The sequence below is a fragment of the Zootoca vivipara genome, chromosome 3 (assembly GCF_963506605.1).
Source record: "Zootoca vivipara chromosome 3, rZooViv1.1, whole genome shotgun sequence".
In the NCBI taxonomy this organism is placed as follows: Eukaryota; Metazoa; Chordata; class Lepidosauria; order Squamata; family Lacertidae; genus Zootoca; species Zootoca vivipara.
The window spans coordinates 19,502,215-19,517,768 of record NC_083278.1 but is presented as its reverse complement, the minus strand read 5'-3'; the positions used below and the strand labels follow the sequence as shown (position 1 = coordinate 19,517,768).

The following is a 15,554-nucleotide window of genomic DNA, read 5'->3' as shown; positions in this document are numbered from 1 at the left end:
TTATTTTGTTACATTTATATCCCACTTTTCCTCCAAGGAGCCTCCTCCTCCTCCTCAATTCTCATGACAAATGTCAACAGATGAACCATGTCTGAGTGGGGATTTCACATTTACTGCCTGGACCTTTCTTGCCCAACACAATAACCACTGCACTATACTGGCTGTTCTGCAAATACTTGTGTGAGAGCTCACACTGTAGCAGTGCTAAAGTTTCTGCTTCACCAAGGAGCTATGCTCAAGCAATCTAAGCTTTTTGGTTTTCATTTCATTCCTTGTGTGGCACACAAGACTCTTTCCATGAGCAGAAGAAATACAAGAAAGGTCACTTTTAGATCCAACCTAATATATCCTCGGCTATAGAGCAACCCGAGAGTCGTCCGCAACGGGGTACCTTTACCTTTAATATATGTTTATAATCCATTTTTAATTTGGAAATGGGAATTGGTTGATTTTACCCAGTGCTATTTTTCTAGAAAAAGAGGTTCTGGAGCCCACCATGAAAACCTCCCTCATTCTCTTCGAATGGCAATGGCGCCCACCTGAGAGGTGCCGTAACAGAGTTCTTGCAAGTTCCCATTGGGGGGGAAAAAAGCCCCGATTTTGCCAAATAATTGCGGTGGTTTGTAGTCTTAAATTGATGCCACTCACCCTTAGCTCTTCAAAAGGAAGCAGAACAAGAAATGAAACAAAATTAAGGTTTAAGAAGCCAACCGATAGTTGTTAAATCAAAACACTCAAATGAAATATGGGCATTCATTATAATGCCACACAATACGTTCTCATGGGAAAATTATAAACAAACTTTATAAACAAATATACTACAGTGTGATGCTTAAACACCACAGTATTTCCTTTTAGTTAGAAGGAAGTGCTTTCTCAACGTACTACACCGTTTAAAACATAGACTGAATAAAGTTTATTAAATTAGAAGGCCACGGCATTTATGAGTTCCATAAATCAGATCAATGGAGCAGATTCAGCTCCAGAAGGTAACTACTGGGCCTCTACAAATGGACAATCCAAGAGACTTCAAGGCCCAGCTTTGCTATAAATTATTTATAAGGAACACAATGTGGTACTGTGGTAGAACCTAATTTGTAATGTCTTTTTAATGCTTTTACAGCACAACATTTGCACTCATTTCTAATCTCCACAGACGACAGGTTGCTATTATTGAATTCCCATTAATATGAGTTATAGGAACAATATATTTTATTCAATATCATTCACCCCAGGCTGAGCATGAGTCCACAATAAAACATCAAAATCAGTACATTTCTGAAATAGAAAGCACAGACATCCATCATAAAAATCAGACTTTATGTTCAATGCTGTACATTTGACCTTGACCCTATGTATGTCTGATTGTGCAGAAGGCAACGGTGCCAGTCAGCATCAGTATTTACCAACTCAGCCTCATGGTAGTGCATGAAATACTCTTGCTGATTCCTATTCAACGAAGCAATTAAGTCCATACTTTTAACAAGCGGAGTGTTTTGTTGACCCCAGTAGAATTAATGCATGCCAACTTTAAAAAATTAAGTCACAATGAAGACTTGGCACAAAGCACATGCTCTATCTTGTTATTTGTCTGCTGCCATGGAAGAAGTAACACAGGCTGAACAAACACAGAAAATAAGCATCAGTTTCATATTATGTATTCACTGGGGGGGGGGCACAATTCAAGCAGATTAAATAACAAGTACATAGGAACTGGCCACCATTTTACTCACAGATTTAAAAACTAGCTGTTGAACATTTCATTCTGAACTCTCTCTCCCATACTTCTGTGTAATATTTGTACAAGATGCTTTATTCTCTACACCAGGCATGTCCAACAGGTAGATCGTGATCTACTGGTAGATCGTGGGGTGCTCCTGGTAGATCTTTGGCCCGTCAGTGATCCCCCCCCCCACAAAAATGGAAAACAACAACTGTGGCTTCCTTAAAAAAAGCTCAACAACTTTGGTCCATCCAACAACAATGGGTAGATCACTGCCAATTTTTTTATACTGCGAGTAGATTTCAGTCTATCCGGAGTTGGACAACCCTGCTCTATACAATACAGGTGGCCCACATTTTAAGCACAACCAGTATGTATGTGAATGTGCACACACGGCAAACCCAGAAGGGACCCGGAAACATCATAAAAGACATCACTTAAAGGGCAGAACAGGAGAGGAGCAAAGCGGGGTGTTCCAATTGTACGTGATTTCACGTAAGCGCACAATGACCCAGAAAGCAACCCCTGCACAAATTGGGGGTTGCCTGTATTCCAAATATAAAAGAAAAATATCCTCCCCAAACACCAAGTACTCTTGATGCTTTCCCTACTTTCCCTACGGCCAGTCCTTTAAAAAGCCTTCCTGTACCATTGGGATACCAATTCCTGCCTTCAGGTATTGCATCCTCATGGCACCCCTTGAAGCAGTTGCTTCACCCTCCTAAACAGCAAGGGTCATCCCTGGCTATACAGTTCTTTACTGTTTAATCAAAAACGGCATTTTCTTTTTGTTCCTTTCAGAGGATACTTGAAAGTACTTTTTTGCATTTAAATATCATCCACATTTTTCTTTGCAACTCTTTTAAAATGGTTTCGTTCTGATTTATACACTGGAAAGGAACTTCAGAGTGGTAGAAAGAGGAATCTTCAAAGAATTACAACTCTGCTTACACGCTGTACCGTACAAATGTCTTGCTGAAGAAGGAGGAAGGTTTTATAAATCTTTGGCACAGGTTTACACACGTAAAACTCATATTCAGAACTAGTTCTTGCTCATTATATGAACACAAATCCCATTAATAATTCCATTAAGCTTCCACTTCAGTTCATTATTTTACCCATTCCCACTCCACTATATTCACTGTCAACATCTGCTGCTTCTCTTGAGAAGAGAGAGGGCAAATAGAGCACACACATGCTTTTGCACTCAAAGCAGTTGGGAGGCAGGCAAGCAACAATGATATAAAGCCCATTACACTCTCAACTAAAGGCTGAATGCATCACCTTACAGCAAGCCAGCTACCATCCCAGGATGCATTATCCAACATCCATGCCTGAATTCAAATTACCTAATTATCAGAGCTACTCAACATGTTTGCTGAATGCTTACTAAGCAGAAACTTTTAAGCAAAAATGATGCAACTTAAGGCAAGACGACAAAGACATGGAGACAAAGAAGAAGAAAGAACCTTTGAAAAACAGCTACAAATGAAAAATCACATGTTAACCATTTTAGGAAGTCAAATGCTACACATAAACTCAGAGAACCAAATGTTTGTGTTGTAGAAACAGAAGCTACTACAGGGCTCCTTGGTGAAGTTTTTTGGCATAGAGCGAACATGATGACTTACAGCACAAGAATCTCAAGGTAAGAAGAACAACACAGGATGTTTTCCAAGTATTACCGGTATGCTAAATCACCATCACCAGCTCAATAGACAGTATTTCATTTTACATTTGTGACTCAATGCCGCTCAGACACCAAAAACTGGTGACAATTCAAGCTGATATTCTGGAGCTAGACAAAGGACCAGAGACCAAGCAGGACCAGGAAAACCAGGATTGCTCTGGGAAAACCAAAGTGGCGTGCTAGATTTTGCTGGTATTTTTGTATTTTAGGGTTGCCATTGGCTCCACTAAATAACCTCTCATGCAGAAACATTTTTGGGAGAAAAGATGGCTGAGCATCCAGTACTTTTCCAGTTGGCTCAGCGAATATTACACTTGAGTCTCCCGTATAAAATGAGGCAGCAAGTACCCCTCGAGCACCAAAGCCTACTCTTGACCAAAGGAGCCTTCAGCACAGGGATCTGCTAATCCATGGAGGTGGCAGTTTGGGAGTACATTTGCACTACATTTAGCAGCAGCCCTGCAGCAAACATCTCTTGTAAGGATCCAGGCCAGTGTTGCACCTTTATCAACAGGGCTGGGTATTCATGGGGAAAGGACGGGGCCAGTATGTCACTTTTCACCCAGCTGGGATATTTCTCTCTAAGCTTAGCACAAAGCAAGGAACTGAATCTTCTCCTCTCCTGAGTACTCTGTGCATAGCATAGGAGAGGATCCTGGCAGAGACAATTGCAAGAACCTGGCTGGCCTCAACAATGAAGGACAGCCAACCTCTACAGACAGATCATGAAGCACCTGTTGCAGTTATACTTTGTGGCTGACAGCTGGTGAATGAACCCATTGACTTTGACTTAAGGAAATCCTTCTGCCTGGGCTCTACCACAGGGTTTGGACTATAATTCCTATCATCACTGACCACTGGTCCTGCTAGCTAGGGATGGTGGGAGTTGTAGTCTAAAAACATCTGGAGGCCCAGGTTTGGGAAACCCTGCTCTAGCAGCTTCTTCAGTGAGCTACTGACATAGTAACTTCATTACCAGCTTCATGCCAGCAGGACTTGAAAAGTTTAAGAATCGAAAGTTTAGTGTTCCCTTTGGGGCCTGCTATGCTGCCAGCCCCAGTATTCCCAAATCCTCTTCCTTCCAGCTTCTTCATCTAGGAGTAAGCAAACTTCTCCCAGCAAGAAGTCAGCTGTAAAAATGCTAGCAGCAGCAGCAGGAACCCTCCTGTTTTAACAACCTCCTGATGCTAATGGGACTCAGGAGGCTTAATTATGGGAGGTGATGGCGGTGGTAAATTAGGAGAAATCATGCAGATTCTTATGTAGCAACTGCCAAAGCTTTTCTGCATCGGGCACAAGAAGCAACAATACAGAATGCTTGGGTAAGAACATAGGAAAAGCCCTTCAGGATCTGGACAACACAATGGGTAACCAGACGCATATGGAAAGCCTGCAAGAAGGACCCGAGAACAACAGCACCGTCTTGAATGACAATTGATATTCACTCAAGGAAAAGTGTGCACACAATAACATATGGTGGTGAGAATGGAGTCACCTTAGCAACTGGCCACTACAGTAGAAGCAGAGCCAGTGTTTAGTACTTTTGGCTGCTTGTCATAGGTCATGACAACCTGAAATTAAAACAGTTACATAAAATGCATTACATAGATTTGATAAAGCTTCCAGTTAGAGGGTGGATGGTGAAGGAAAATCCTATCAGCCAGGGATAGTGTATGCAAGCACACTTTCACAATGCACAAACAGGACCAATTCATCACAGAAAAGGATAACGTACTTTAGTGGAGTGGCACATGTACGTGGTCTGTGCATATAAACAAACGCACACTAGCCACCCAGTTTATAGCAGAGCCAAAGCCCTGACTCTAAATAATAATACTGTATATTCCTGCGTATAAGACTACTTTTTAACCCAGGAAAATCTTCTCAAAAGTCAGGGGTCGTCTATACGCTGGAATATACGGTAATAATAATAATTTATTATTTATACCCCGACCATCTGGCTGGGTTTCCCCAGCCACTGGGCGGCTTCCAACAGAAAAATGAAATAAAATAATCTATTAAACATTAAAAGCCTCCCTAAACAGGGCTGCCTTCAGATGTCTTCTAAAAATCTGGTAGCTGTTTTTCTCTTTTGACATCTGATGGGAGGGCGTTCCACAGGGCGGGCGCCACCACTGAGAAGGCCCTCTGCCTGGTTCCCTGCAACTTGGCTTCTCGCAACGAGGGAACCGCCAGAAGGCCCTCTGTACTGGACCTCAGTGTCCGGGCAGAACGATGGGGGTGGAGACGCTCCTTCAGGTATACTGGACCAAGGCCATTTAGGGCTTTAAAGGTCAGCACCAACACTTTGAACTGTGCTCGGAAATGTCTGTGGGGCTACCACCATTCTACCAAAAGTGCAGGCTACCTGCTTCAATGGTAGACTCAGATACTGGATGTATGCAAGCAGGCAATCTATACTATGTGTGGCAAAGTACTTCTAATCTCTTGGCCAGATTATCAACCAAACTACACCAAGGGCAAGTGAATTGACCCCAATGAAGACCAACAAAAATTGCTTAGCTGTGAATATATTGTTTGTCTGGGTATGTAATTAGGAGGCAAATGTGCATAAGGGTTTCTTTATGTAACAACCCAGACGGAGCCATTATTCACTCAACATCTCTGCTATCATTAGCACCCATATTAAACGAGTAACTTGTAAAGCTGTCCTTAGAGAAGAAAGTAGTTCCAGAGTTGTCTGCATGTGCAACAACATGCAAGTGTTTGTTGGTAGCTATAGTTTATCCTGTTCATAAAGTGGAACAGATGAGCACAGAACTCTTAAGGATAAATCAGCATCTGTGCACGTACATGCTTTCTTTCAACACCACAAAGGGCTCCAGCAATGCACTTTGAATCTACCTACTCACAAAAATGATGGCAGTTTAGCAAATGCACATTTACTGGGTAAGATGCTTTGAGGCACTTGAGTGCAAAGATACAACAGCAGCAGCAGCAGCAAACCATGTCCAAAAGATGCAAGTTAGATATAGTTTCCATCAGAAGTGCATATAAATGGTAGCATAGGGGAAATTGTAATTTTGAATAAATACAGTATATCTATCTATAGTAAGGTTTAAGGGGCCTAGCAATGGCAGGAAAAGGACTTGCTTTTTTTTTTTAATTCAAAGCTATAGCAGAAGAGACAGTGAATAGACAATCCGCTAAGTGAAAAATCAATTGTGTGGGTAGTGAGAGACAGTTCCGCTTCAATACTTAGCAGATAACATGCTCTTTCATGTTAGGGATGTGTCACCATTCATTTGATAGCCAACTTGCTCCTTCACTTCCAGTGCCACAGATTCTTTTTCCTGGATTCAAAATCTATAGTGACCCACACACTGTTTTAACTCTTTAAGTTGCAAAACATGAAACTATGTAGGATGTGAAGTTCCATGAAGGTTACTGATGAGATGTTGCAACAGGAAGGCTATTCCCAAGTGGTTTGTGCCCTGGCTTATTAGGTTACATTTAAGGAGGAAAATGCCCTCATGACTTCTTTCTGTTGCAACAGTAATCACGATGCCCAACCAATCTGTTCTCCAGCCAACAGTATAAAGCAGCACAAGGTGAAATAAGAATACCTGTACCCCTTACGCTGTGGGATTTTTTTTATAAAAAAACAACCAACACCCTAAAACCACAAGATCCACTCGCGGCAATTATTTATTGTACTCTTGATGTCAAATCCACAACTGAGTTGCTAGAGGGCAGGGTTTAAAAGGGAATACTAAAATTTGCACAAGGATCTGTTAAAATGCAACAAAATTGTTTTACAGACAAGGAGCACCAAAGCTGGTAGTTTGCACAACAGCTTCTGTGATAGAGTGTTGTGTTTTTTGTTTTGTTTTTGTTTTGTTTTTTTAAAAAACTTGCTGTTGTTAAAGATCCACTGCAAACTCCTAGAGGATTATCTACCAATAGATCCTAAGCTACCTTCTCTACCTCCCTGACTTACATGTTCAGTTCAGTTTCAGTGTGTGCCAACATGCTGTAATGCAAAACTTCACTGGTTCAATTCATGCCTACGTACTCTCAAGATAGCATCAAGATTAGCACTGACAGACAAATGGGTAAAAAGATATGTATACAGGAAGGGAGTGGGGGTGGGTTGGGGAAGTAAAAAGTAGTGATTCATGATTCATATTTCAGTCCCAATTCCATGGATTGCACTCTCTCTCTCTCTTACTGCTTTTTTAAAAACAAAACAAAACAAAACCTTACCCTATTTTGAAGGATGTGTTATAGCAGTAAATGATTCACAGCAAGTGGCCTACATAAGAGTGATTGCCAGCTTATAATAGTTTAAAATTGTTAATTTACCCTTTACTTTAAAACTTTGTTATTTAAAGGCATCCTTCAGTTAAACTCTGGTCGAGGAATAGGCAATCGGCATTGACTTGAATCAAGGAATAAAAGAGTTTAAATGGGGGAAGTGGGCAGGAATTCCACCATATGTACAGACTAGCAAAGTGCATGTCGACCAGCCTTCCTCAACCTGGTTCCCTCCAGATGTTTTAGACTTCAACTCCCAGCAACATCATCTGATGGTCACCAGTTTAGGGAAGGCTGATGTAGGTTACATGACCTCTTGGATTTTCTTGCTAGACTATAGGTTCTCCCTAGCTGCAGATGAACCATTAAGGTTGTATCCATGCTTGTTCAGGAGATATATTAATTCCACGAAAGGAAACTGAATCTCACTCACTGATTTAAATCAATCCCTCCTACTGCGTATTATACTATTGTCCATACAGAGCCTGATTTGGGACTGCAATAAGTCTGGTGTACAGTCATAAGTGGGATGTTACACGCTTTATTTATGAAAGGGCCTAGGTTCAATTCTTGCCATCTTAAAGTAAATAACCCTTTCTGGAATCCTATGTATAATCCTATGTTTGTCTACTTAGAAGCAACTCCCGTTGAGTTCATGGGATCTGCTTCCAGGTAAATGTTTATAGGACTTCAACTTTATTTACCTATCAGAACTCAAAAGCAACAGAAAAGAGGATCTCACGTTGCAGGGGGTTGGACTACATGGCCCTTAGGGTCCCATCCAGCTCTACAATTCTATAACTCACATTATTTCAGTCAACAGCTTTTTTTTGAACTGTACTATAGTAACCGTCAATATAAAATACAGTCACACTGAATGCTAAAGGTCACTGTGACAAACAAGCCCTGAGGTTGCCTTCTGGTGACCCAGCAACCAATGAGAGCTGGTGAGAACAGCAGCCAATTAAGAGGGAGAGAGAGAGTATGGAATTTACGTTATATGATGACAGTATAAGGGGCATATAGGGGCTTTCTGACTGGGTAGGCAGGTGAGTTCTCTGACTATCTCAGTGGGCTCAGATAGGGATTATCTGTCAGTGGAGACAGTGAATTGGCTCTCAGAGACTGAGAAGGCACAGGCAGGGATTGTCTGTGGGTTAGACAGGGACCTGTGGCAGATAGGGATTTGACTCCCAATGGGAGAGAGACCGTCACTGTGGGCAGCTGGGGTTTTGAACTCTTTGAGTGGGGTTAGCTAGGCAGGGCAACCCAGCTGCGATTCTCTGTGGGGAAGTTAAATCCATGGAACTTGGTTTGATAAAGAGTGCTGTTAAAATATACCGGCACTGTATTTTTCCGTCTATAAGACGCCCCCATGTATAAGACGTCCCCTATTTGGGGGGAGTCAGATTTAAGAAAATGGCTTCGGCACTATCCGTGTATAAGACACCCCCTGATTTCTGACATAATTTATTAGGAAAAAAACTAGTCTTATACACGGAAAAATACGGCATATTAAACTGATATTCTGGAAGTTCAGTCAGAATTTGTTAACATCTCCCTTTGCAAAATGGAACATAGGGACGAAGCTTTTTAAAATGGAATTCGCTTTTCCCTTGCAGAAGGGTGGCGGAGAAGGATGCTTGGTTTCTCTGAAAGCAGACAAATGTAGATGACAGCAGTGTCTTTTATATGCAGACAATTTCATTTGAATCAACAGATAGATTAAAGAATACTTAAAAAGAAAACCTGAAGATACATGCAGGAAGAAAAAGTGAAAAAGATGTAAAAGATTCAAAGTAAATAGCTCTTGGCTAACACTCACTTTGACTGACTTGCTGGATACTACAGCTCCCTCCCCTTTTTCTGAAGTCAAAGCATTTTTGATCCAAGTGCCAAAGACTGGAAACAGTGTCTTTGTATACCTAAACATGTCACACTTGTGATCTTCTAAGTGCTTCCTGATGTAAATTGGTGCTTGAAACCAAGGGCTTTCATCTTCAAATAGGGCTAGGACTGGAGTATGGACAGGCCTCTTGGTTCTTTCAAACGATGATAAACACATTGCAAGTCAACAAAACAAGCATATATAAATTAATTGGAACATCAGTTCTTTGAGTTAATAATCGAAACAAACAAACAAACAAAAGGAAACCCTGAGGTGCAGAGGAAGTTTAATTTATCAAGCACAAGCACAAACCTCTAGATGTTTTCATCTGGCTTAAAAAAATGGTCTTTTCAAGTACAGACAAAAATTAAAGCATTATCTGCTGTAAAATATACAGCTGACATCCAATACAAACCTCCCTAACACAAAGCACAAATAATTCATAGGCTGCTTAAGACAGAGATAGTCAATGTGGTGCCCTCCAGATGTTTTTGACTTCAACTCCCATATTAGACAGCAAAGTCAATAGTCAAGGATGATGGGAGTTGTAAACTAACAACACCTGGAGGGCAACACACTGGCTATTAGTGATTTAAAGGCATGTCAACCAAAAGTAACTGGTTTCCAATTTGAAAGGTCAATTGCTTGATAGAGCAATTAAATATGTCGTTTGAACAATCTGTATAGCTGTAAACATGTGAAAAGAAGCAGCCCTAGGAAGATATGAAAACCATAATCACATTGCCTTCCAATACCAAGTTTCCAGGACACCTTAGCAGCCCACTGTAGAAAAAAAGCTAAGTCTTGCTTCCAAATACCAGCGGCTGGAAACCACAGGAGAGCTGAAAGCTCTTGTGCTCATTTTCTGCTTCCTGGTTTCCCAGGAATCTGGTTGGCCACAGTGAGAACAGGATGATGGACTAGATGGGCCATTGCCCAATTCAGAAGGCTATTTTTATGTTCTTATAAAATACTTAGTGAATTTGTTTCTCATAGGTAAAGTGTCATTCAATGCAGAACTAGACAATACCTCTATAACGAGAAACAACAACAATAAATCTCATCCGGAGAGACAGATTCATCCTATCAATTTTAATAATAACAATAATAACAACAACAACAATAATAATAATAATAATAATTTATTATTTATACCCCGCCCATCTGGCTGGGTTTCCCCAGCCACTCTGGGTGGCTTCCAACAGAAAAATAAAATACAGTAATCTATTAAACATTAAAAGCCTCCCTAAACAGGGCTGCCTTCAGATGTCTTCTAAAAATCTGGTAGCTGTTTTTCTCTTTGACATCTGATGGGAGGGCGTTCCACAGGGTGTTAGGATGACTAAGCAGTGTAAGAGCTGAGAAAAATCTGTAATCTGTAAAAAGCTGAAAAACTAGGAAACTAAAAATGGCTACCAAAAATCTATATATATATATAAATGTAAAAATTGTGAAACTGCGTTTTCCACTTTTCTCCGTAACTGCTTGACCGATCGTCCTGAAATTTTGACACAACGATCCAGGCCACTCCCTGAGCGTTGTTGGGGACAAAAATCCCTCAAACCACACACCTGGGCAGGTATAGACCTGGTTTTCCAACAAGTCAAACAGCGCCCTCAAGTGGCGTAATACCCTCCTCCACTCCCTCCCTTCCTGTGAAATCTAAGCCACACCCACAAACCAAATGACATCATCAACCAAGCAACTGAAACCACCAAGGCGGCCATTATCAGACCCCTAGGCCCCCACCAAATAACCAACATTGCCAAGTGGAGGTAGGGGCCTGCCGGGGGGGGGTGTCCGAATAGAGGGCAGGGATACGTAATGGGTCAGAACAGGGGGGGGGGAGACACAGGGATGAAACCTGCCCTCTCCACAGTATCTCGCCTCGACTCAGGGGGACTCTGAGGCTCAGGGGGATCTGAAGGGGGGCTATTACCCTCCATTTCACAGACTAACGCACAGCAATGCGTGCAGGGCCAGCTAGTGTAAAAATAATTCAGCTATCCCAAATCTCCCTATGGGGAATCCAGACTTCCAATGCATGCATGTTTATTTTGAAGCATGACATCAGGTCACTTACAAGTGGGTGGTCTCAACCCACCTGTCAGTTGGCCTGTGGCAAGCTACTTAGATGCCCAAATATTTTACAGAGTTCCTCCTTCTTTAACATAAGCAATTTTCAATTTGAGATTTGGTCAGTAAACACAGCAGGAAGCCACACAAGCTTTATGTTGAAACACGAAGAAGTGATAATCTGCTTCTCTCATAATATTTTCATTTTAATTCCCAAGTGAGCATGCTAATGACAATAGTGTGGTGACAATTTTTTGTATGTGAAAAGCTCTTCCAAGATTACCATATATTGCTTATTATGGAAAGGGCGTTGTTGTTGTTGTTGTTGTCTGAAGAATCACAGTTTAAATCACTAGCTTCTTTTTGAAAACAAGGACAGTGTTTATTATCACAGTTCAGCCTCAAAAGGACTCAAACATCTGCTGCAAAAAGAGATCAACAACAGCCAGCAGATGGACTCTATGTACAATATCCAGGAGCAGAGGTCAAGACAAATGAAACCACTGTGTTGGCTTTGCAACTTGACTTCTAATCTTCTCCAGACTAAACACATCCAAACAGCAACTACATAATGTCCCAGCTTAGTGAAAGAGTACTTCACTTTGGCTGTTAACAAATGGAAATAATTTCAAAAAGTTTTGGTCATTTTTAAGAAAAGATGTCCATATTATAAACTTCAGCCAAAATGTTTTCTCTACAGTATTAACTCATTTCTTTACCGTGGGTGGTAGAACCAATGTGGTATGGAAATGCAATAAAAACTTTTAAGCTTGACTCTGGCTTTCTTTAAATAACTTTATTGTCTCCCTTTCTGGATCTGTTTCATTTGGCACTTAGATTTATTTTTTAAAAAAATGTTAGGGAAACATTCTGTTGATCACAAAGGAGAAAAAGCAGGGGCACATATGGATTCCCATTCTACTGCTAAAAACCTTCTAAAAACCTGCTGGTTTTCCTTTTATTCTCCATTATGGTTTTTTTAAATAACTTTCTTATCCATTTTTATAAGCTAGAAAGGAACAAATAAGCCACTGTGTACTAATTAAAATCAACAACTCTTGGCTTAAAAACTTTTTAACCAAGGAAGCCAGGAAAACCTAGTAGCAGAACCAATAGGAAAATTAAGAAATCGGCTTTCTCAGTTATATTTTATTATCTTATTGTTCCTTAAAATTGTTGAACAAATAATGTTAACTTATTTTTAGTATTTACTTTTATTATTCTTTTTAAACCACTTAGAAATCTGTCAAGTAAGTGGTATATAAACTTTGCTAAATAAAATGTATTTAGAAGTTGGCTCCTGCTAGTCTCTGCAATGTACTCCTCACCCTCCCTACCCGACAAAAAACATGGAGATGAAACTATTCCTTCTAGCTTGATTTATAAATCTTTGGCATGGAGGGGAATACTATATGTTGTTCTTTCCATGCTGAAACATGACACTGTCCATATCCATCACAGGCATTCATTCATTCTTCTCCAGCCAATACACTGAAAATATTACACATGCATCACAGAAGTTCAAGGAGGGTATCCCCACACCAAGCTATTCCCACAACACAACAAAAGTGGTGACACCATGCCACACAAATCTATAAAGAAAAGGTCTGGAACTATCATTAGAGAAAGAAAGAAAAAAGCTCAGGGAAGTTTTTCAGTGAAGGTTCACAGCAGACAGAAGAGAACTCTGTGAGAAGCTGTTTGTCCACTCTCCTAGAGCATATGCACAGAGGGCAAACAGCCTCTACTGTACTGAGTTTATTCAGATACCTACACAGGCACAGAACTCACATGGAGTATTGCAGAGACAACCAAAAGTACTAAAGTTTGCAGAGATAGTTCAAAAGATTAGGACTACTTCTGCATGGCAATCAACAACAGCAAAAGCAGGAAACGTGACAATGAGCGCCCCGGAAAGCACATTTATGAACTATGGGGGAAATTGTCCCAATTGCCTAAAAGTAATCAACTAAAAATGGAATCTTGGAACTTTGCACTTTCTTTGCAAGCTGCATTTCAATTGCCTCAAGTGTATATATTGGTAAAATATGACAACGCTTGCAGAAAGCTGTTGCTTAATGGCACTGACATTTCAAACTGAGTGCCAGGATGGCCTTTTCCTCCTATAGCTGAACATGGAAATGGTGGAAACTGTTTACATGAGCCACAATTAGAACGTGGCTGGGGGTTTTAGGGAGAAAATGAGCTGTCAAAGAGGATAAAGTCAAGAGACATGGCAATAAACTTGGTGCAGAATAAAATGTAGGAGTTGAGGTTAACCCCCAGCTGGAGAGGCTGGGAGATTACAGCATCTCTGATAGCAACAGGAAGTTGTAAAAGGTTATTGATATTAAGATAAGAATTTGTGTATCTGTTGGGGAGAAATGTCGATAGCGTGTGCTCACAAGTGGTACCTGGGCTTTTGCAATAGGCATTAAGTAGGAATCACAAAGTAGTAAAACAGCTAGTACTGTATATTCCGGCGTATAAGACGACTGGGCGTATAAGACGACCCCGACTTTTCCAGTTAAAATATAGAGTTTGGGATATACTCGCCGTATAAGAAATACGACCCGGCTTATAAGACGACCCCTGACTTTGGAGAAGATTTTCCTGGCTTAAAAAGTAGTCTTATACGCAGGAATATACACTTTACTGTATCCTATTCAGGCCAAGAAGATAATCATTCTCATTGCTTAAGTTATCCTGCAACATAAAGAGTATGAGCAGGCAACTAAAGAAGAGAACAAGATAAGACAGCCATATATACAGGAAGGGGGGGGTAGTGATGTACATTTTATACTTACGCTCAAGACAGTTTCCCTTTTTAACTATCAACATTTGCAATGTTTAGACAATGTAAGTTTACAAATGCACAGTAGGGTTTACTACTCGGAGAAACTATATAAGGAAGCTTGAAGGCATCAATGGCACTGACAAGCAAAAAATACAATAAAAAATCCCAGTGTACACTGTCAAAGACCTTATCGGAAGGTAACATGATGTGAAAGGAAAGAGTACAAAGAATCCCCTTCTTACTTTGGTTGTTGCAGCTGCAGAAGAGTTGGCCACAAGAGTGGTTATCACATCACTGTTCACTGTGGTACAAGCAACTGTGGCTGGGGCATGCAGACGTGAGGGTACAATTGGCACAGGCAGAAGCCCTGGTCTATTGTTGCTATTGCTGTTCACTGTGTTGTTGCAGTTACTGCTGTTCACGTGATTCCCATTGGTGCTCCACTCCCGGCGGTCCCATCCTGTGCGATAATCTCTTTCAAACCGGCTGTGGTGCCGTGACATCTCGGCCAAAGGAGGCTTCCGCCTCTTCTCAAAGGGATTTTCAGAGGTTGCCTATCGAGAACCAAGATAGGAAACAAAATGGTTTCATTAAACTAAGTCTTGAGAAAGAAACAAGTTGTGCTAAGTCATCACACTCATTTCTTTGCCTTAACATGTTGGGCATGACAAAGGAACAGAATAATTCTGTTGTGTGCCTGGCTTCAAACTGCATTTCAGGAAGTCCTAATATGGAAAATCCAAAACAAAGGGAACAAAAAACAGAATGAATCTGTAGTGGGGAGAACGGTCTCTCTGACCCTACAAGGAGGTTCCCCAAACTACCTAGTGAGTTATCAGATGACAGTTTACGGACAATGAAACACCATGGTTGAAGTAATCTGCCACTTGAACTCTCAATGAGGGATTAGCTCTTGACAGCAGGATTATATTTCTAACAGCTTCCTAAAAATACTCTGTCTGGATCTTGCAACATAGAAAACATGTTTGTATGATGTTGGGGGAAAGTAGTATTGTGTAGGAGTGATGCACAGAATGTGATTCACAACAGCAATTCATTTGTTTCACTCCCAAACACAAGAAAAACAAAAGTAGTTTGGGAA

General features: G+C 40.8%; 1 protein-coding gene across 3 annotated transcripts in view; it reads right to left on the bottom strand.

The window, feature by feature from the left end:
• KLHL29 (kelch like family member 29) overlaps positions 1 to 15,554 on the bottom strand; it is a 391,592-nt gene that overhangs the window by 253,884 nt on the left and 122,154 nt on the right. For all 3 annotated transcript variants that reach the window (XM_060272443.1, XM_060272445.1, XM_060272444.1), the window contains one exon: positions 14,695 to 15,006. In XM_060272443.1, coding sequence (XP_060128426.1) covers positions 14,695 to 14,955 — 261 coding nt within the window. In that variant the 5' untranslated portion in view covers positions 14,956 to 15,006. The remainder of the gene's footprint in view (positions 1 to 14,694; positions 15,007 to 15,554) is intronic.